This window comes from Echinops telfairi, unplaced genomic scaffold (genome assembly GCF_000313985.2).
Source record: "Echinops telfairi isolate 266 unplaced genomic scaffold, ASM31398v2 ScPeMD7_7400;HRSCAF=8409, whole genome shotgun sequence".
Classification (NCBI taxonomy): domain Eukaryota; kingdom Metazoa; phylum Chordata; class Mammalia; order Afrosoricida; family Tenrecidae; genus Echinops; species Echinops telfairi.
In genome coordinates, this window is record NW_022111300.1 from 61,887,572 (window position 1) to 61,911,179 (window position 23,608).

At 51.7% G+C, this 23,608-nt stretch overlaps 1 protein-coding gene across 1 annotated transcript in view; it reads left to right on the top strand.

The window, feature by feature from the left end:
• Window positions 1–23,608, top strand: part of NFATC1 (nuclear factor of activated T cells 1) — a 98,304-nt gene that overhangs the window by 59,676 nt on the left and 15,020 nt on the right. The window contains exon 9 of the mRNA XM_045296275.1: window positions 1,787–2,166. Coding sequence (XP_045152210.1) covers window positions 1,787–2,166 — 380 coding nt within the window. The remainder of the gene's footprint in view (window positions 1–1,786; window positions 2,167–23,608) is intronic.

Consider the following 23,608-nt stretch of genomic DNA (forward strand, 5'->3'; position numbering starts at 1 on the left):
GGGGGCTGCTCAGTGCCAGCATGAGGAACTGCCTCCCGCCACAGGTGCTGCAGTCCCAGACACGCTTCCGGAAAATTCCGTGCTGCGGCTCTCAGCTGGGTGATGCGGCCCCACCCTCACCTAATGGGGACCAGATGTGGGCCCAGACTCCCCTGCCGGCGGCTGACTGCTGGGCAGCTCTGGAAGGGCCTGCGGGCGCCAGGCTGGGCAGCACTCCCAGCCCGTGAAGCTGGAGCGAAGAGGAGGGCCGCGCCTTACCCACCGCCCTCCTGCCTCAGGGTCAGAGGACGCCAGCTGTCCACTAGGCTGCCCAGGGCCACCGCCCAAGTGGACGAGCCCAGCCAGAGGTGGAGGGTCAGCAGGGTCTCACAGTAGCCCACCTCAGAGCAGGCTGTCAGGGGTTCTCGGCCAGCTCCTCATGGAAGTGCCTCAGGCCTGTCCCCCTCAGCACTGCTGGGTGGCTTCACACCCTTCTGCTATGTGGTGGGGGACAGGAGTCAGCTCAGACTCACAGCGACCCTCTGCACAAGAAAGGACACCTGCCACCCTGCGCCAGCCTCACAACTATTCCTGCGCTTTGTTGCAGCGACTGCCTCAGCCCCTTGTACCGAGGACCTTCCCCTTTCTCGTACCCCCCTTTTGCCCTGCTTTACCAAGAACGATGCCCTTTTCCAGGGGCATCTCTGCTGTTGGATGCCCAAAGTATGTAAGGTGAACTCTAGCCACCCTTGCCTCTAAAGTGCACTCAGGCCATCCTCCTTCCAAGACAGATTGGTGGGTCCTTTCAGCAGTCCGTGGTACTTTCAGGGTTCTTCCCCAGCACCCCATCCAGATGCATTGATTCTTCTCCAGTCTTCCCTATTCAGTGCCACCACCAAATGGCTACTATGGAAGCTATGCGTGAAACCCTTATGCAAAGCTTCAAAACCACAGGCTTGCCTCAAGGGCTGCACCAGACGACACAGGTGCCCACGTGAAACCTTATTGTGACCACTGCCCCCAGTGACCCTGCAGAAATGGAGGGCCAGGGGCCACTCAGATTCGGGCCCAGTGGAGAGGGGTCTAGCCCACAGCCCTTGGTTTTCTGAGGTGGGGCCCACATGGAGGTGGGGGGGTTCCTGGGTTTTCTATTTGCTTCTAACTCAGCTCCTTCCCCTGGCCCTGCCCACTGAGTAGCAGCTTCTCTGGGGCCCTGCTCATCTGCTTCCCAGTGGGAAGGATCTCAGAGGGACCCCGGGCTCCGTAGAGTCCTGTAGAGGCTCCCGGGAGCTCGGGATTGCTGCTGATTCTACACAGGCCACAGCATCAGGGGCAAACGCCGTCCCTGCGTGCTCACGCTGTCAGCAGCTCGCCAGGCCTCAGAGTTTGTGAGTACAGCCTGTGAGGACGGCTGACCGAGCACGCAGACATCTATCAAACAGCCCGGCAGTAGCAGCAGAAATGTGGCCCTCCGTCCAAGGGAACATTTTCCCTTTGATTGCTACAAATCCATGAGCCCTTGGGTCCAAAGCTTCTACTGCCGTTTGCAGATGGATTTTTATAGCACATTAGTGCTGGAGGAGAATCCAAAGAAAATAGTCCTCTTTCTATTAGAACCAGCTGTGACTTTCTCCAACCCATGACTCATTCTTCTCTTTAATTGGGTGGGGGCACCAGGCAGAGGCGCACTGAGCCTGAGTCATGACGCTGTTTGTTTTGCAGGGGGGGGCAGGGGGTGTCCCGGCCACAGTCAGCCCGATGGCACCAGGGTGCCACTCATGTTTATTTAACTTTTTTCTCTCAACAGTTCCGATGATAAAAACAGAACCCAGTGACGACTTTGAGCCTGCGCCAGCCTGCGGACCAACAATCCCGGGGCTCGGCCCCCTCTCAAAGCCCTTCTTCGGCCAGCAGCTGCTTCTGCCCTCCGACCCTGGGGCCTGCCTGCTGACCGGCTTCACGTCCTGCCAGCAGAAAAGCCCAGTGATGGCCCCTCCGCCCAGCACGAGCCCGAAGCTTCAGGACCTCTCCACTGCCACCTTCACCAAGGGCAGCCCCGGCGCCGGCCACAGCCGCCTTGGCCTCCAGCAGTCCACCGCTGGAGGGCCTGCCACTGCTCAGGAAGTGCCAAGACCCCGAGCTGCCTCCCAGTCACCTCAAGGCTCACTGCCCCCGCCTCCGCTGCAGGTGAGTCCCCTGCTGAGCACTGGCCGTCCCCTTGGTAACCAGCAAACACTGTCTCCCAGCAGCCCCTCCTGTCCACTTCCCCATGCCCTTACCCAAGAGCCCACCTGTTTGCAGCCTCCCAGCCCAGCCTGCCCCAGCCCAGCGGGCCACCTGCAGACGCAGCCGCGGAAGGTTCACGGGCCCGAGTCGCCAACCGCCCGACCCCTGCCACTGCCAGAGTTGCAGGAGGACACTAGTCATAATTTGGCCCCCATTCCTGTAACCATCAAGCGGGAACCGGAAGACTTGGACCAGTTGTCCCTGGACGACGGTAAGTGCCCACCGATGCGCCTGCGTGCGGTCAGCCCTGTGCCCTGAGCGTCGGACGGCAGGCCCCCACGTGCACTGCCTCGCGCAGGGTGGGTTCCTTCTGTGTCATCCACGGTCACACCGGCGCAGGCTCGGTCTCCACCCAGCGGCTGCTGGCCACTATCTTGGCCATGTGGCTGCGACTTGACTCTCCAGGCCTGCAGGACACACTGTCCCAGGGCAGGCACCAAGGACACTGACCAAAGGACAACCAAGCTCATGCTGAGAAGGTCCTGGCCTATATAGGACTCCAGGTCCAGCCTTTTGGTCCCTGGCATCTGAGAGCTTCTCTAGCTTAGTGACCAGGTCTCAAAGTGACAGCTTGGCTGATGGTCATTGACTGGTTACTGTTATAGGCCCCTCTGGTGTGCTTGTGTGGTGGACTTCATGGTGGGAGCTCACTGACTGAGTGCAGGCCTTCGACATGGTCTGAGCAGACCAGAGTGACCACCAGCCAGCTGTGTGCACAGGGAGTCCCCTGATGGCCGTGTGCACAGGGAGCCCCCTGATGGCCGTGTGCGCAGGGAGCCCCCTGATGGCCGTGTGCACAGGGAGCCCCTGGGGTGGGGGGCATGATGGAAGGAGATGTGTGGAGATTACTTGAAAAGGAGACGCCTCTGGAATATCTGTGGTCGGCTAATTGGTGCCGACACCCTGAATGCTAATACATTTCGCTAATGAGGTAACAAAAGGCGCCCCATTGTGCTACGAGGCTATTTGTTTGGTGAAGAGGCTCCTGGTCTGGGGCGGCCTGGGACAGGACGGGGCGGCACTGACTTGCCAGCGGCTGGGCCTTTGATCCACACCTCCCATAATTGCAGCTCCACTGTCAGGCCCAGCCCGCAGCAGTGGGCTCATTAGGCATCCAGTGTGGCAGGGCTGTGTGGGTGTCGGGCCTTCTGTGCAGACACATCCCCAGTGTTCAACAGACGAAGGGACCAGTCAACACCTCTGGAACCTCTTGCCAGAGTCACCCTGAGCGGGTGTGGGCTCAGAGAACACACTGGGCTCGGGAGATTCTGGAAGGCTCCAGAGGCCTCTTCAGCCCTCTGACACTGCCTCCAGAGGAGCCCCTGGAAGCCTAGTGTAGCCGCAGCTCTAGTGCTGCCTCCTGGTTCTGTGCTGCTCTCCCTTTGGTCCCCTCCTACAGCCCTTACGGCCCTCCGCACACACGCCCACAGCCCTGCAGACCCTCCAAGTCCCCACCTCCAAGGCTCTGACCCTTCTGGACCACCCAGAGCTGCAACTATTCCCAGCCTCCTCTCACCCCACCCACCAATGCCAAGGGTTTGCACCCCGTAATTTCCCCATGGCTCCTTGCACCATGAGGTGCCATGGGGACGCTGCCCAACCCTCATGTCACCTGCTCTGCCTCCTGGCTGCTCACTTGAATGAAGATTGAATGTCCTTCCACCTCCTGAACTCTAGTCTCCCCACATCTGCATGTGCCCTGGAGCCTATTGCTCCCAAGAATCTGGGGTGGGGTGGCGGACCCCAGACCAGGGGCAGCAAGCGGGCCCACACCTGCATTTCATCAAACCCAACAGTGAGGCCCTCCTAACCCCCAGAGAGCAGGATGTGGGGATGCCGGGCCACCAGCCTCACCTCTGATGGCCCTCCCCACCCCCCGCTCTGGGGTGTCACTCCGGGGTTCCTGTCCTGTCCTGTCCCGTGCCCTGGGTCATGTCTCCATCACCGAGTGGCATGCACAGCTGCACGGCACGGACGTGCGCTTCCAGGACTGCTGTGTGCTGGGGCGCCCTCACGCGTGGCGGTGTCGGGTGCGCCTCTGTGTGCGCCGCAGATGTTGAGGCTGGCGGTCAGCCCACCAGCATTGCTCTGGCTGTTAGGGGCAGTCCTGCTGAGGTTGTGGCAGGACGCTCGTGGGAACCAGCTCCAGTCTCTGAGCAGGGCTCCCTGGCTGGCCGCCTCCACGCTGCGCGGCTGTGGCCCTCACTGAGTGTGCGCACGCGTGTCCACCATGCCTGGGCTTGGTTTTCCAGGAAGCAGGATGGACATGGCATCAGTAGGGGTGCCCGCCTGCACACCCAACCGGCACCTGTGGTCTGGGGACCCGCAGGGCAGGAAGCTAGGAAAGTGGGCCTGCACGCAGCTGCCCACAAGGCTCGGCCGGGTTCTCGGCCATTTCTGGGGAGGTTTCACTGCCAGCTTCTCCTCTGGTCCAGCCTGTCTGTGAGAGCCAGGGGCACGGGTCTTCAAGAGCAGTTTCGGGGAGCTCGTGTGTTGACTGGAGGACGTTCAAGGCCCGACAGGGAGCTGGCGGCGTGGTTACGGGCTGTGCTACTAACCTCCAGGCCCTCCGTTTGCAACCACCAGCTGCTGCCCAGGAGAAAGGCGGGCTCTCTGCTTCCGTAGAGTCCGGTGTCAGACATGCACAGGGCCAGTCCTGCCCTGTCCTCAGGGTCTCTGTGGGTGGGCTTCCACCCCACGCAGTGCGTTCGGTTTGGCTCCAGGCCATGCCGCACAAGGTGCTCGGTCTCACGGTCCCACGAAGCCTATCCTGGACCAAGGTCTGGGGCGTGCAACCACCTCTCGGGTCCGCTTATGCATGACTCAGATGTGTGTTCACACAGAATAGGACGTGTGTTGCGTGGTGACATGTGTGTGAGCGTGTGAGGTGCCGGGTGCCCTCAGGTAGGTCTGTACCACACAGCACCCCCTTCACTGGACAGAGAGACCCTTGCCCAGTATTGCCCATGATGTGACCAGCTCTGGGGCATAGAATCAGTTTGTCAGCCCCTGCCAAGCCCCTGTGGGTTCCTGCCTCCAGAAGCCTCGTTGTCCGTGAAACAGCACATGGGTAGAGGCTAACTGTCTGCTGACACGGGTAGACTGTGATATTGACTGTCTGCTGACACGGGTAGACTGTGATATTGACTGTCTGCTGACACGGGTAGACTGTGATATTGACTGTCTGCTCACACGGGTAGACTGTGATATTGACTGTCTGCTCACACGGGTAGACTGTGATATTGTCTGCTCACATGGGTAGACTGTGATATTGCCTGTCTGCTCACATGGGTAGACTGTGATGCTGACTGTCTGCTCAGGTCTGGGTGTGCTTCTCTCTCCCCTCACCCTGTCTTTCCTGAGCCTCCGCTGTGCCGAGAGAAGACAAAATGCTTCCCGCATGGAAAGTTTTATGCATCTGGCCTGGTGCCGCGCCTGTGCCTCCGCCCCCAATGGAGATGGAAGGGGATTGTCAGGCTGCTGTGTGAGGGGCGGAGGGGCTGGCGGGCTCCCGGGGGAAGGGGACTATGCTGGGAGGGCGCCGTGATGTGGAGGTATGAGGCAGGTCTCTGAGGTCCCACAGACTAGGGTCCCCGTGCAGGAGCCCCAGGCCCATGGAGGAACTCTGAGGAGGAAGCCTGTTCAGCCCTCCGAGGCTGAGCTGCCTGCTGCTCCACCCCCACCCCCATGCCTGCTCATCACTTTGCCCCATGGCCACCTGCCCAGGACTTCTGGACCTGGTGCCCGGTGGTGACACACAGCCCATGGGGCCATTCTGCACTGGCACTGACTCCAGGGCCCTCGCAGTGCACAGTGTGGCAGCAGCCTCAGTCACCTGCGTCTGTATTAGGTTTTATTTTGGTGTTGGGTGTCACAGCGGAGCCCTAGGTTCTGCAGATGGTAATACGGCCGTCGGACCCACCCAGCGTCCCTGGTGCTCTCCCACGGGGCCCCCACATCACAAGCTGACCCTTGAGACCCCACTACTCCTGTGCCCTCAGAGCCTCCACAGGGCCAGCAGTCACTGCCGTCTAGCCAGAACTCTCAGAGCAATGGCCGCTGGGAAAAGCAGACCCCAAGCAGCCTGGTCACCCAAGCCAGCTGGTGGCAGTGCACCCACCGAGGGGTCCTTGTGGACCTGCCTCTCCGGGCCAGGGAGGCTGAGCACAGCAGAGCTCCATCCCAAGTCCACTGAGTCGGGGACCTTGTAGCGGGCCATCCGTCGTCCCTCTGTCCGCTGAAGAACTCATGCCCAGCTGTGCCGTCACACTCAGGCTGCATGGGCTCTGAAGACTGTCCCCAGCTGCCCGCCGTGGAGTGTGGTGGCGAGCTCCACACCTTGTCTAGCCTGACCCTGGCCCCACGGCCCCACCTGTCCTGTGCACTCGGAGGGATGTTCAGTGACCCCTCTGCCCTGCCTCCCCTCCACAACCATGACCCTAAGTCTGGTCACCTCTCCTCTCCTCACCAGGGCCGAGCTCGCTTCTTCTCAAGAGCAAGTGGTTTGAGCAGTGACTGAGGGTGGGCACATGTGGTGGGTGGCAGAGGACCCTCGGGTGGGCTTGTGTGAGTCAGCCGTGCAGCTCTGCACGGGCCGAGCGGTGTGCCCGAGAAGCAGAGAGGCGCGAATGCTGGCGGGTGTGGCTGTGCATGCTCCAGATGGGTGGGTGGTGTTGCCACTTGTCAAGGCAAGCTGTGAACGATGGCGGCGAGGGTGGGAGCCAGCCTGCCTCTGCCTGGTGCGCGGCTGGTCCCTGCCTCTTCGCCTGAGCTCCCTCCCCGCCACCCTCCCACCCCCACCGGCCGTGGCGGCGGTGGCTGGCGGCCGTCGTCACAGGTGCTTCAGCCCCACTGACCTGCAAATGGAAACCGGCTGTGCGGGCCGCCCCAGCAGAAAGCAATAAAGCAGGATAATGACCACATTCAGAGGCCCAGCTGCTGATGGAGCCAGGACTCACCGGCTCTGGGGGGAGACGGTGGCCCCGGCAGGTGAGGCCCCGTCTACGTCTGACAACTGTGTTAGTGCATGACCAGCCAGGCCCGTAACTCAAGCAGGCCTTGAAGCCCCTGTCCCGGTGTCTGGGCAGACGGCCAGCGAGGGAGGGCAGAGTTGCTGCGTGAGTTTCTGAACACAGACATGCCTGCTGCTGGGGTCCACAGGAGCCACAGATGTCCAAGGGCCCAGGCTGAGGGCAGCATTGGAATCACTGCTCTTATCCGCCCATCAGAGCCGGGCTCCGCGGTACTGGGTCAGATGGCACCTCGTTACCGACGGCTCAGACAGCCGACCAGCCGTGGCAGTGGCCGGCACGTGACATGCAGCCTCCGGTCCTTCTCAAAGTGACTTTTTTACGTCTCTCTTCTCGGCTTACAGTCAGCCTCAGAGCAGGCCTGTTGGCGGGCACGGTGCCAGGATTACCTCGGCCTCACGGGTAAGGAGACGGAGGCTTCGGGAGGAATGTTATTTGACTTGCTCAAAAATCACAGTTGATGAGCAGCAAAACCAAGAACCACACGTCCAGTCTCTCAGCGCCGAGTCCAACTGGCTCTCTCTTCTGAGTTTGAGCTCAGCCTTTTTCCCCACCGGAGACGTGGCTGGCAAAAGATTTCTGCCCCAAAGACTGACTTTGGACGCTCTTTAGCTGTGCGCCCACGAGCCGCGGTCTCTCTGTCAGCCGTTCAGCCATTCCGGAAACACTAGGAGGAGACCAGGCTTGCTGCTCCGCTGGAGAGCACCATGGGACCAGTTCCCAACAACAGCAAGGGAAACAGTGGCAAAGCCATTCAACCGACGGTACCCGTCTCTGGACATGACCCAAAAGAACAGAACACACTGGAGAACCTGACTTCAGCAACAACAACAGCAGGGGAATAGCACTGCTGGTCCCTCTGTGGCTTGTTCAATGCGGGCAGTCTTCCAGTCTCCGCCCCGAGGTCCACCGCCACTTCCAGCCCAGGGAGGACATGGGCCTCTTTTGTAGCTCTGTGGAAACCCCTCCTGAAGCCAAGTCCGATGTTGGCTGGCTGGGAAGGGCCTGGAAAAGGTCCACGGCTGAAGCGCTGTGAAAAGCAGCAGCACTCCACTAGAACCCTGGCCTTACAGCTGCTTAAGGCCACTGTCCCCCTCAGGAGAGCAAGAACCTGGCAGGAAGACCCGGAGAGCTAGATGACCACAGGGGACTTGGGGAGGAAGCCCTGACCCTTTGCTGAGGACGTGGAAGACTGGGCGCCTGCACACGGGCTTCTGCACAGCCAGGAGAGACCTGAGCACACAGAGGGCTCAGCGTCTCACCTCCAGCTGCCCTTGAGAAATCGAACAAGCAGGGGTCTCGCTAAGGTTGCCTTGTCCACTTCCTGAAATTGAAGGTGTACCTTCCGCACAGACCCCCGCGGGCCAGAGTGGAAGGCTGAAATCTGCCGATGGATAACTGGCGAGCTTAAGAGTCAGCCACAAGGATACTGGGATTAAAAATTAGCAACCAAAAACCATGGCCACCCTGCAAGGACTACAGAACCTACCGGTGTGGCCCAGGAGTGTTGCTAATGAAGTAAAGGCAGCAAGGGAAACATGGAATATCCCAGCCACAGTCATACAGCCTGCGGCCTGGCTGCCAGGGGCTGGGGGTGGGGGGCTACGGTTGTCCCAGAATGACTATGCTCTCTGTACTGTCCAGCATTCAACAAAGGAATCTGGAGACAAGAATGGGTCTAAAACACAGGGGCGGGAGAAGTGCAGCCAACAGGGCGTGTCCCCTAGAGGATACTTACCCCCAGAGGACCGGAGAGCGGCCTCAGCAGTAAAGGTTGTCAATCTATTGCACTGTCTGAAGAAGTATGGGACCCTGAAATGAAGCATTACCAGAAACTTGACAACTGTGCTTTGCCAGACAATGACATAGAAATGGGAACAGTGAGGCAAAGAGGAGCTTTGGAGCCAGAGAGCTGAACATTTCACGACGGTGCCGGACAACAGAGCTGAGCTGTTGTTGAAAGAAGAATCAACAAACTTGACACCGGCCAATAAAAAAGTCCCTGAGCCAGGCAGGAAGAATGATTACGGAAAAGCAACAGCATCTCCGACGCCCGTGGCACACCACAGGACACGCGAGCACACGCCTGTTGAGTCTCCAGAAGGAAAGGGGAAGAAAATAGATTCAGAGACATAATGACCCCCCCCCAGCTTGCCCAGTGTGATCCAGAACATTAATCTGCGCATTTAAGAAGCTCCATGGGCTTCAAGTAGGATCAACGTGAGCAGGTGCACACGTGATGCTCTAAGTGTCACCAGACAACGCAAAGGAAGTTCTGAGAAAACAGCTGTCGGCGCAGGGAGCCGAGGAGGAGGGAGAGGTGAGCCGTCATCGAAGGACAGTGAAATGGTATATTCAAGGGAAAGATGACCAACCAAGAATGCTTACCTCGTAAACCTAGTCTACAAAAGCAGAGAAAAAAACAAAGCTGTCCCCCATCACAGAAACTCGGGATTTGTCGGAAGACCTACCCACATGAAATGCTAAGTTTTTCAGACGGAAGGTAACTTGGAGTTGCATGGAGAAATAGTGTCGTGAACCAAAGAGGCAGCATGAGTATATTTTAAAGCTGTTTCCTTCCCTTAGCAGATTTAAAGTGAAATTTCACGACACGATATTCACAATCTGTGCTGGTGAAGCTGCATGTGAAAATAAGCTGACCAAGGAAAGGGCAGGTGTCTTAGTTGTGTAGTGCTGCTATCACAGCAACACCACAGGTGGTGACTGCAGAAAGCAGACTTACTTTTTCACAGGTGGGACACTGCAGGTGTGAATCCGGGTCCCCTGCTCTAGAGGAAGGAGCTGCGTTGCAGAGTGGGTCACACATTGGCCTGCTAACGTCAGAGTTAGAAGTTCAGAGCCACCAGCTGCCACACGGGAGGAAGATGAGGCCTTCTGCTCCGGTGAAGAGCTGCGGTCTCAGCAGCCACAGGGAGGGCGCTCCGTCTCACAGGCCGCCCTGCGCCACGTGACTGGGTGGCGGTGAGTGTGACTTTCCAGGTCTAAGAGAAGTCTTTCGCTTTGTCAGCTCGGTGAGGAGGTCTCATTCTCTGGTCATCTTTGGGGTGCCCATGTGGTTGGCATCTCTCGTCCCCGTTTCTGCCTGCTTCTCTGCTTGCGTAATCGGATCTGTTATAACTCAAAAGAGACGGACCTAAAACACATGCTACACAAAAACTGCCCCATCAACATAACAAAGAAAGCCAGTTCCCAGATGGAGCTATAACCGCTGTAGGAGTTAGGATTTATAACACTTTTTTTTCTTTTTTTTGAGGAGGGGCGGTGGGCACATTTCAATACACAGAGGAAAAGACGCTTTCTTGGAGCATAGTTTCTACAGGCACATCCTATTGGAATTAAGTTGGTGTTAATCTGATCTAGATTGTTTTAAGTTAAGATGTGTCTTATAATATCCAAAGGAAATGCTTAGGAAATACAAAAATACAAAAATAAATAGCAAGAAGCTAAAAATGAATTTAAGTGAGTCACTAGAGAATACATGAGTGTGTGTGTGCATAAACACACCCACATTAAACACAAAGGAATGCAGTGGTAGAGGAACAGAGGACCAACACCGGCAGTCTTAAGATACATAGAAAACAAATAACAAAAATGGCAAACATAATTGTCTTGCAGACATGTTTTGAAGACATTCCAAGTTCACCTCTAGACCACTGAAATAAAGAGGATACTTCATCAAAATGAGTCCCATGAGTGTTTGGTTTCCGGGTGCATATAAAATTATGTCTGCATTATACTGTAGCCTAGTAAAATTATGAAACAGCATGAGAATTACCACAATGTGACCCAAAGTAACTATGGGCCAGTAGACTTACTCAACACAGGATGCCACAAACCTTTCATTTGTGAAAAGCTTAATACCTGTGGAGCACAATGAAACAACACACAATAACGCAAGCTGTCCCTGTAAGTGTAAGTGGGTCAAATGCTTCGATATACAGGTAGCAGTTGCCAGACCTTTGGTGGATGATACAGGAGAAAAAATCTTTAAGACCTTGGGTTTTATATTTCTTAGAAAGTACATAAAATATGAATAAATTGAACCTCATCAGAGTTCAAAATGGTTATGCTTAGAATATATGCCGTGATGGACATGAGCCAGTCTTATTGAATGCAGTGCGAGAAGTCTTACCCAGAGCTGTAAGACATCAAAAAGATGTTGAAGGCATCGATAATGGCAAAGAAGGAACAACACTCCCTTTATTTGCAGGTGACATGATCCTACACAGAGGAAACCCTAAAGAGCCAATTTAAAAAGTGTGGGCGCTGACTGAAAAACCAGGTGACATAGCAAGTTAGAACAACAACATAGAAACGGCTGTTGGATTCTTGTATAATTAAAGATGATTCCAAAAAAGGAAATTAAAATAACAATACCATTTGCAATAACTACCTACAAGATAGAATACTTAGTAACAAATCTCACCAGAGAAGCAAAAGACCTAGAAAACTAGAGAACACTTCTACAAGAAACCAAGAGACACACAGATGGAAGAATTCCCAGTGCTCATGAATATGTCAAAGATTACGAAAATGTCAAGATTACCAAAAGCACTCTATAAATTCAACACAATTCCCATCCGGATCCCAGCACAATTCATCAAAGAAATGGAACAAAACAATCGCCAATTGTATGTGGAAAGGAAAGAAACCCAAAATAAGCAAAGCACGATTTAAAAAACAAGAACAAAGTAAGAGGCCTTCCACTCCCAGATTGCAAACCCTGTGACAAAGCCACCATGGTCAACACAGCGTGTGTTTGGTGCAACGATAGCTACGTAGACCCATGGGTGGAACAGATAGCCCAGAAAGACAGCCAAGCCCCTCCAGACACCTGGTGTTTGATAGAAGGCTACAACACGTGACGTGGGCAAGAGATAGCCTTTTCAATAAATGGTGCTGGAAAAACTGGATCTCCACCTGCAAAAGAATGAAGCAGGACCTGTGCCTCACACCATGCACAGAAATGAACTCAAGACAGATGCAAGTCCTCCACACCCCCTAGAACTTTGAGGGTCAGTGGTGGGAAACGGGGGATAAAATTAAGGACAAGGCATAAATACATTACAAAACATAATGAAAAATGCTCCACTGCAGAAGGAAAAGGGATGCTCTAAAAATATGACATTTATGTGCATCAAAAGAGTAAAGAGAGAACTCAAAAAGTATTTGGCCATGATATATCGCATAAAGGATTAATCTCAAAAATCTACAGAAAACTGTAGCACCTTAATAAGAGAAAGACCAATGGCTCAATCAAACATGGGCACAAGATGTGAAGAGACAATTTACTCAAGACGACGTCTAGACAGCTCCAGTCACAGGAAGAAATGCTGGTGGTGGTTAACTATAAGAGAAGTCCAAATTAAACACCTTTAGAAAAATAATTTCAAAAAACCCTAGATAATAGTAAGTGCTGGAAAGGACATGGAGAGATCGGAATGTTCACACACTGCTGGTGGGACTGCAGGCTTGTATGACCACTGTGGAAACCAGTCTGGTGCTTCCTCAAGCAAATGACAACCTTATCAGCCTGCAGTCTGTCCACTTGCCACGTGCCCTAAAGAACTAAAGAACAGAGCATGGCATATGCACACCCATGTTTACTGAAGCAGTTTCTAAAGTAGCAAAAAGACGGAGGCAATCCACAACCTCCGTCCACAGAGGAATGGACACACAGACTCTGGTCCTTATGCACAATGGAATAGTGCGCAGCCTCAGAACGCAAGCCTGTCAGACACCTCCAACATGGACACAATTGGAGCAGCCGTGCTCGGTGAAGTAGCCTATCTCAGGAAGACAAATATTCCAGGACACCATTATTAAAGGGGATCAAATAAACCTGGAAAACATGATTTTCATACCAAAGGAACTCGCTTTGAAGACTGTGATGAGGCCAGTGGTGGGAGGCGGGAGGCGCGTTATCACAGAAAAAGCTCGTACACGGGCCACGTGGATACCGGCACTGTTTGGGCGTGATGGTCTAGGCGATGGCATCTAGGGAGATTCTCTTTGTATGCATTATATTCCACAAGTAAAAGGAGGGAGACCATAAAAGTGAATAAATTTAAATTCATAAGCTGGAGAGAGATGGGTCCCAGCCTAAAAACCCCTCCAGATGGCTGACTCATCAAATCTAAACACTGGCCTGCGTGGCTGTAAAAGGAAGAACCTAATTCAAGCAATTTTGTGACACGTGAGCTAGTTTCAGGCAAATAAAACAAAAGTAAAATGAGGAAAATAAGTAAGGGGCTGAGTGAAAATGTTTGCTACACACATAAGTAATGGAGTCCTGGTCACGAGTTGACTGCTAACCTCAAGGTCAGCAGTTCGAAACTACCCTGTGCTCCCAGGGAGAAGGCATATGCTTTCTGATCCCATAAAGAGTTACAGTCTTGGAAACTTATAGGGGCAGTTCTCCCCTGTCCTACAGGGATGCTATAGGGCCACTATAGGGTCACTATGAGTCAATATCAACTCAGTGGCAGTGAATTTGGGTTTGGGGATCATGACAAGTTCAGCCTCTAGACCAAAGTCTGAGGGATGACCCTCCCAGCCCCTCCTCGGGGCAAAGACATGCAGCAGCAGCATGTGCAATGGGAGGGTCACAGCCTTGGGAGCCTCTCAGAACGCTCCCAGGATGGCCTCAGAGGTTGCCGAGTGGGAACTGACTGAATGACAGGAGTTTGTGCTCGGCTTATCAACTGTAGGAATCACGCTGACACCTCACCAAGCAGACGAAACCAACAACAAAGCACCCAACACCGGGCAAAGCGTCTGCCTACGTATCCCCAGAGGTGATGGGTGACTGCTAGCGTATCCAGGGAAAGATGCTCATCCCGGTTGGCCATTTCAGGGTCAGCCCTGACCCATGGGGCCCCTTCTGTACAACGAAGTGAAATGCTCGCTGCTCAGCACTGGGCCAGCGCCATCGGTGCAGCACTCTGGGTCCCACTGTGGTGCCCGCGTGTCAGTGCACCCACATGACGGGCTTCCTTTCTTTCTGATTGGCCCTGTGCTCTGTAGACATGATGTCCCTTTGTAGCGACTGGTCGTGCTGAGTGTCATTAAGAAGTAACAATGAAAGCCACTGTGAGATTCCACGTCGCACCCACTAACGTGGCTCTGGTAAAGAAGGCGGGCCGACAGGCTGGCGCAGGTCCGGAGGGATGGAAACCCTTCCGCTTCTCTGTGGGAAAGGCGTGCCTCTCTGGCAATTGCCGGAGAGTGAGACAGAAATGTCCGTGTGGCCCGAGGTGTGCTTGGTGGTGTGTAGAGCAGCCAGGCACTTGGAGCTCCAGTGTCCAGCACTCTGGGGTAGAAAGTGTGGTGTGGCCACACAAGGGACAGTGCAGCTCTGACTCGATGTAGAACGTGGAAGACCCTTAAGAAACGTGATTTTAGAAACACACACACACACACACACCATCCGTGCTTTCATCTGGAGGAAATGTTCATAAAAGCCAAGCCCAGAGTCAGCAATCATATCGGTGCTTGCCCAGTGGGGCGGGTCGTGGGGGGCTTGGCATTAAAGGAGCAATAAGAGAATCGTTGGGTGACGGAAATGTTTTAAGGTGAAGGTCTGGTAGTGAATGTGCGCTGGGCACAATCCCCAGGGAGTCATTAAGATGGGCGGATTTCAGAATATCTGAAATGTGCATCTGTCAGATGGTCTTCTCGGGGTCGGGGCTGAAAGAGCAGCAGCCCAGGGCCTGGCTTTGGCGCACAGAGATTGACAGGAATTGAAGGACCCCAGCACCCAGAAGTTGAGTTTTGATGTCCTTGTGTCGTTTTAAGGACCATGAGTTGACAGCACACGGGAACCTCTGCATGAGGGTGTCAGAAGGTGTGGCCACTAAGGGCCCAGCTCATCCACACACTGGTTGATTCCCAACAGAACATGGCTGCGATCGGTGACGGCTGCAGGCACGTGCTCTCGGTAATTAACTCTCTCGTCTTATTAGGGTACTATCACCAGCAAAGGGAAGAGGGAAGGCCCACTCATCCATGGGAATTGCCAACTTTCCACAGAACTCTAGTTGATGTACGGTATCCTGAACCACTGAGGCTTTGCCACAGGCTCAGTGGATGACAGTGGCTGAAGCCTTGCAGAAACTCTGTGTCTTGGGAGCAAAATCTCCCCTCTCCTCAGTAGCCCCCCCCGGTACACTGGCCTGTCTCTTGGTTGGCAGGTGTTCTCGACGTCCACAGGCCCTCAGCTCTCTCCGCAGTGGCCACAGCTCCTCGTCGGGAGGTGGGGGGGGGGGTAATCCGTTGTCACTGGGCTGCGTCACCTCCTCTGGTGGGGCCCCAGTGCACACTGAGTACAGCTTTCTGCCTGCATCCAGTTGCATCCTGCAGTTGCTGCTGGGAGTGGTTCTTGGAAGGGACAAGGGTGCTGCCCACCGCTCACAGCTGCGCTCAGGGAAGGTTGCACTGCAGACAGAGGTGGGCACCTTCAGCCATGCAGCCTCAGCCAAGAGGCGCTAGGCTTCTCGCTGCAGATGGCACCTGTCTGCCTTCCTAGAGTCTTAATCGATACATCAATTGTGTCAAGCACATTTGTACATATGTTCCCATCATCATTTTCTAAACATTTACTTTCTATTTGAGCCCTTGGTATCAGCTCTTCTTTTTTTCCTCTCCCCCTCCCACCCTATGACCACTTCATAAATTATTATTATTTTACATCTTACACTGACCACTGTCTCCCTTCACCCACATTTTTGTTCGTCCCCCTTGGCGGGGCATGGGGGCAGGGGCGGGTGATGTGTTGATCATTACAGTCAGTTTCCCTTCTTCCCCTCCTCCCCCCACCTTCCCTCTACCTTCCTGATATCACTACTCCCATTTCTGTTCCTGAGGGGTTTATCTGACCTGGATTCCACGTGTCCTGAGCTTTTATCTGTAACAGTGTGCAAACTCCGGTTTAGACAGAACTGGGATCATGATGGTGGGGGTGAGGAAGCCTCAGAGAACCAGAGGTATATTGTGTTTCATTGGTGCTATACTGCGCCCTGGTTGACCCATCCCTTCCTTGTGACAGTTCTGTAGGAGGATGTCCTATTGTCTACAAATGGGTTTGAAGTCTCTGCTCCGACCTCCCTCATTCTCAACAATATGATTTTTGGGTTTTCTGGTGGTGCCTGGTACCTGATTCTGTCGACACCTCATGATTTCACAGGCTGGTGTGCTTCTTCCATGTGGGCTTGTTGCTTCTCTGTTAGATGGCTGCTTGGTTAACTTCAAGCCTTTAAGACCCCACACACTATATCTTTTTTTTAAATAATCATTTTATTAGGGGCTCATACAACTCATCACAATCCGTACATGCAGCATTTGTGTCCAGCACATTAGTACATATGTTGACTTCATCATTCTCACAACACCTGCTTTCCACTTGAGCCCTTGGTGTCAGCTCCTCATTTTCCCCCCTCCCTCCCTGATCCCCCTACCCCTACCCCTACCCCTTGATAATTTCTAAATTATTATTATTTTATCATATCTTACCCCATCAGACGTCTCCCTCACCCATTTCTCCACTGTCCATCTCCCAGGGAGGAGGCCATATGTAGACCTTGCCATCTGTTCCCCCTTTCTCCCTCACCTTCCCTCCACCCTCCCGCTATCACCACTGTCTTCACTGGTCCTGGGGGGTTCATTTGTCTTCCGGTTCCTATCTGTGCCAGTGTACATCCCCCGGTGCAGCCAGATATGTAAGGTAGAATTGGGATCATGGTAGTGGGGTGGAGGAAGCATTTAAGAACTAGAGGAAAATTGCATATTTCATCATTGCTATACTCCACTCTGATTGGCTCATCTCCTCCCCGCAGCCCTTCTGCAAGGGGATGTCCAATTTCCAGACACTATTTCGTTTGATAGCCAGGCACCATCAGCTTTCTTAATCACATTTGCTTATGCACCCATTTTGTCTTCAGCTATCATGTTGGGAAGGTGAATATCACAGAATGCCAGGTTGTTAGAACAAAGTGTTCTTGCATTGAGGGAGGGCTTGAGCAGAGGCCCAAAGTCCATCCACTTCCTCAATGTATTGCCATATAAATATATGTACATAGGCCAATGACTCTATCTTTATGAATTAATATATGTACATAAGTGCACATGTATGTTTATACCTCTATCCATAGCTTTGATTCCTAGATCTTTCCTCTGTTTTCTTTTTACTTTCCTGCTGCCCCTCCATCATGCTTGCCCTTCTTCTGCCTCTTAGTAATTCCTCTCAGCTAGATTGCTGTTGCTCCAACACCACCAGGATCTCCACATCCTCCTTGTAGTTTATTTAATCCCCTAGTTGTTCCCCTGTCTACGGCGGGCGTTGTTTGCTCACCACTCCCTTCCCTCGCCTCCTCCTCCCTCCAAGTCCCTCCAGAACTGTCAGTCCCATTGCTTTCTCCTCGGGCTTGATTCTCATGCCTGTCTTATACAGGCAGACAAACCAACAACAGCATAGACAATACAAAAAGAAAACAAAAGATTGAATAACGAGGGAGATAAAAAACAAAAATGAGAAAGCATTCATAATTCCAGGTCTGTCTGCTGACCTATATGACTATCTCCCACTGGTCCTGGGTGGTTCTGGGAAGTACCCCTCCTAGCCTAAAGTCTATTTGGGGGGTTTTACGGCTTGGCTTTGCTCCCATTGCTGATCTGTTATGTTCCCTTCTTGGTTGGTCCCACTGTGTGTGTGTGTCGGGGGGGGGGGGGGCTGTTAGATGGGACTCACTCCCTGCCGTCTGTCCCCAATATTGTCCTATGTCACACTATGCTCCAGCAAGGGGACAGCATGTCTTGAGCTGTTGTTGGGCCTGCAGTCCTCTCTGTGCCTTAGCAGCTCTGTGCAGGGGCATCACCCTCAGGGCTTGGTGTGCCAGTAGGGGTCTTGTCCCTCTCTCTCTTTTTTCTTCTTGGTTTGCTTAGTGTGGGCATGGCAGACCAGCCCCTCTCCCCAACCTGCAGGTTTAGTGTTACCCTCTGTAGCACATACTTCTAGGTGGGAAGGCAGTCAGTTTGACTCTGATGGGGGTCGGCCCTGTAGCTCTCTCTGTTCCTGAGTTGCTCCATGTGGTTACATTGCCCTCATGGTTTGGCAAGCCATTTTGGGGTCTGCATGCACACCCCCATGTCTGTGGACACATAATCAATTCCCTCCCCCTGAGTGGGTTAGTGCCCTGCTCCTCCAGTACCATCGTCTCCCTCTCCCCACCCTTTCTCCCCACATTCCTTCCCCCTTCTCTGTGTTGGAATGACAGGTACAGCCTTGGATTTGGTCAGTCCCCTGCCCAATTGCCTGGACCTCCGCATGTAAAGTGTGGGATAAGTGTCTTCTCTTCTATACCTACTGTGCTGATTATACTTACCTCAGTGGACTCGTGTTGTACTGTTTGCTTGGCTAACTGCGCTTACCATAATTTCCTCCAACTCTTCCCAAGAGATGATGTGCTTCATGCAATCATTAGTGCTTTTTAGGGATGTGTAGTACTCCATTGTGTGTATGTGCCAGAGTTTTCTAATCCATTTATCTATCCATGGAAATTTAGGTTATTTCCAATTCTTTGTGATTGTGAATTGTGCCGCAATAAATATTGGAGGACAGATGATGGGTCATAGTCCATTTCTTACCTCTTCTGGGTATATAGCCAGTAGGGATTGCTGGGTCATAAGGTAACTCAATTTCCACTTGCTTTAAATATCACCAGATAGCTTTCCACAGTGGCTGTATGTATCTACATGACCACCAGCAGTGGAGGAGAGTTCTTATCTCACCAAATGTCCTCCAACATTTGTTGCTCTCTGATTTTCTGACTTGGGCTCAAAGGATCAGTAGACCAGGAACCAGTGAGCATAATAAATATATATGTGCCTAATGAGAGACCATCAAACTATTCAAAAGATGAAAAAAGAAATCACAGGCTCGACAATCATAGTAGGTGACTTTAATACACTGCTAACAGAGAAAGATACATCACTGCGAAAGAAGCTCAGCAAGGAGGCTACAGAGCTAAACACTATAGTTAGGCAACTGGACCTGATAGACATTTATAGAGCTCTTGATCCATTTTTTAAATCACATTCTTTTCAAGTGCACATGACTCCTTTTTGAAAATCGATCATAGGCTGGGACACAAGTGGAGCCTGAGTAAATTCAAACACACAGAGATCAATCAGATGTCCCTCTCAGTCCACCACACCATAAAGCTGAAGATCAACAAAAGGACGACCAGAAAAACAAGGGCAAACAACTGGAGGGTGAATAACGATCTGGGACATGAATGGGTACTAGCCCAGATTAGAGAGTTTAGGAAGTCTCTAGAAGAGTGGTTCTCAACCTTTCTAATGCCACAACCCTTTAATACAGTTCCTCATGTTGTGGTGACCCCAACCATAAAATTATTTTCATTGATACTTCATATATAATTTTGCTACTGTTATGAATCATGATGTAAATATCTGATATGCAGGATGTAGTTTCATTGTTACAAGTTGGGCATAGTGATTAATCACAAAAACAGTATCTAATTATATTTTGTGAAATAATTATTTCTAATTACAAATAAATGAAATTTTGTCTTGAAGTATGGTGTAGCATGGGTAACAATCTTCATGCTGGGTACTCATAGGTTAAGGTGACCAGACGTCCCGCTTTGGGCGGGACAGTCCCGATTTTTAATAATTTTTCCCGCTTCCCGCAGCATTTTTTTAAAGTCCCAATTTTTTGAAAGAATGCACGACAAGCTAGGGTATACGGTTTTCGGCTGCCATGTGGCTATTTCACCAGGATATGAGTTTTATCAATGGTATCCCGCTTTACCAATGTTAAAATCTGGCCACCTTATCGTAGGTGGGCGTATCTGCATGTGGGAAGACCCACCTGGAGACAGATGGGGGCGGTGTTTCGGTCCCTAAGACCATGGAAAGATGGGTTTTCTGACGGTCTTAGGCGACCCTTGTGAAACGGTCATTCGACCCCCAAGGAGTTGTGGCCCACAGGTTGAGAACTACTGTTTCAAAAACTAATATGAATGAGAATACAACGTACCAAAACCTATGGGATACATCAAAATCATTTACCAGAGGAAGATTGATAGTGATTAATGCATATATGACAAAGGAAGAGAGACTTATGACTGAGTACACTAATCACAAAACATCCAGCAATTAGAACAGAGTCAACAGAACAAGCCCTCCAATAGCAAAAGAAAAGAAATAATTAAAATCATGGTAGAGTTAAACGAGTGGGAAGACAAGAAAACTGCAACAACAAAAAATCAATGCAGCAAAAAGCTGGTTCTTTAAAAAGGATCAATAGAATCAACAGACTGCTGGCAAACCCAACCAAGGGAAGGAAGGAGCAAACATCAACAGCCAGGATGAGGGATGAAACAGGGGGGATCACAACGGACCGCAACGGGATTAAAAGGGATAATCAAAAAGTACTATGAGAATTTGTATTCTAATGAATTCAACAACATGGAAGAAGTGGACAAATAGGTTGGGGGGAAAATCCCTCCCTAGATTATCCCAGATAGAGGTCAAGAACCTCAACAGACCCATAGCAAAAGAATAAATAGATATGGTTATTATGAAGCTATTAATGACAAAAGCTCACAGACCAGACTGCTTTACAGGAGAATTCTACCAAGCATTCAGGGAAGAGCTGACACTGATCCTCCAAAAATTATTCCAGATCATAGAAAAAGATGGCAAACTCCCAAACTTATTCTACGAAGCCAGTATAACATTGATACCCAAACAGGGCAAGGATCCCACAGGAATAGAGGACTATAGACCACTATCTCTAATAAACATGGATGCAAAAATCCTTTAAAAATATTGGCCAATGGAATACAAAAGTATATAAGACATGGCATCCATCATAATCAGGTGGGATTCGTTCCAGGGATGCAGGGCTGGTTCAACATCTGAAAGTCCATCAATATTATTCACCACATTGATAAGAAAAAGGGATAGGAATCACATATTGATAGATGCAGAAAAATCATTTGACATCATCTATTCCTAATTAATGCACTCAAGGAGATAGGAATAGAAGGAAAATTCCTCAAGTTAATACAAGCTATTTATGAAACATCAATAGCCAACATCATAGTCAACAGAAAAAAGACAAAAACTATGCCACTGAAAAAGGGGACCAGACAAGGATGCCCCTCATCCCCACGTCTATTCAACATTGCACTGGAGGTCCTAGTGAACAACTAAGGCAGTGGAAGGACATTAAAGGTGTCCATCTGGGAGAGGAGGAGGTGAAACTACCACTATTTGCAGATGGCATGATTCTATACATTGAAAACCCCAAAAGCTCCACAACAGGAGTACTGGCAGCAATAGAGGAATACAGAAGAGTGGTGGAATACAAGATTAACAAACAGAAGTCGATTGGTTTTCTGTATACATTGGACAAAACCACAGAAGAGGAGATCAAGAAGGCAGTATCTTCACAATAGCTAGGAACCAATGGAAACACCTAAGGATATATCTAACCAAAAAACCAAAAAACTTATTCAAGGAAAACTACAGAGCCATACTACAGGAAACCAAAAGCAACCTCCACAAATGGAAGAGCATCCCATGCCCGTGGATCGGAAGACTCAATATAGTAAAGATGCTAATTTTACCCAAGTCACGATATAAGCTTAACACTATCCCAATTCTAATACCAACAGCCTTCTTCAAAGAATTGGAAAAACTGACTACCAATTTCATATGGAGAGGGAAGAAGCCCAGAATTAACAGAGCACGAACTCCTCAAGAAGAAAGACAAAGTCTGAGCGCTTGCCTTACCTGACTTTTACACCTACTACACAGCCACAGAGGTCAAAACAGCGTGGAACTGGAATGACAGATGCTCAGACCAGTGGAGAAGAACAGAAGTCCCAGAAATAAGCCATCAGCATATAGACAACTGATCTTCGACAAGGGCCCAAAAAGCATCACGTGGGGGGCAGATGTCCTCTTTAACAAGTGGTGCTGAAAACAATGGATATCTATCTGTAGAAAAATGAAACAAGATGCTTACCACACCCCATGCACAAGAACAAACTCAAGGTAGATCACTGACCTAGAAGTAAAACCCCAAACTCTCAGAACCATCAACAAAGGTTCTGTGTGTTCACGCGTCCGTGAACACACACACACAAATGAACCTGAAATCGATCAGTGGGCTATACCAAGGATAAAACTCCTGTGTGCTCCGAAAGATTTCACCAAAAGAGTAACAAGAGAACCCACAGACTGAGAGAGGATTTTTAGCAATGACACAACAGACAAAAAATCTACAATACCCTCCCAGCCTGCAAAGAGAAGAAAACAGTTAACACCGCGAGGAAGTGGGCAAAGGACTTGAACAGAAGTTTCACTACAGAGGAGACCTGAGAGGCCAATAAACCTATGAGAGAATGTGCCCGACCATTAGCCATCAGAGAAATGCAAATTAAAACAACCGTGAGATGCCACCTCGCACCTTTGAGAATAGCCTCCTAGAGTCCTTGGGGACATTTGAGGACCCTCTTGTCCTGTCCTCACCACTTGTCTGCAATGTATTGTGCTGTGGTGCTGTGATGCTGGAAGCTTTGTCACCAGTAATTCACATGCCATCAGGGTCACCCACAGTGAACAGGTTTCAGCGGAGCTTCCAGAAGAAGAAGGGATAGGCGAAGAATAGGTGCCCACCTCTGAGGGACTAGCCCCTGAAAACCTTCTGACTAGCAGTGGAGCATTGCCTTGCACTGGGCAAATCTGCTGGGCAAAGTCCTCGGGCAAGGCAGAGGGGCAGCCTCAAGAGCAAGACCCTCAGGGAGATGGGTGGGCACAGTGGCTGCAATGCCTGCCTCAAAGATGACGATGGATCTGTGAGGAGCGGCGCAGGGCTCTGCTGCACGTGGTGCCGCTGTATGTCAGAACAGCCTGCCAGGCCCACTGTGTGCCTCTGAGGCTGAGCTCTTCTTGCCTCTTTGCAGATTGTAGACGAAGGCAAGGCAGAGAGTGCACCCCCTGTGGGGCTGTGCTTATCAGCACCGGGCTGATACTCGGCACAATGGGCAATGTGGTCATCACCCTGTAATCCCGGACACTGGAGCCACACTCAGGCCTCTTTGTTCCCGCCGCCGGCCAGCAGGCCCTATCACAGACACGGGGTCGGATGCCACTGGCGTCGTCCTGGGCTGCCTGCTGTGGGGCCTGCCCAGCTCTATCAGGCCCTCCAGCTGCCTCAGAACAAGATAGAGCAGGAAGCTGGCTGGGGGGCCACACAGCCA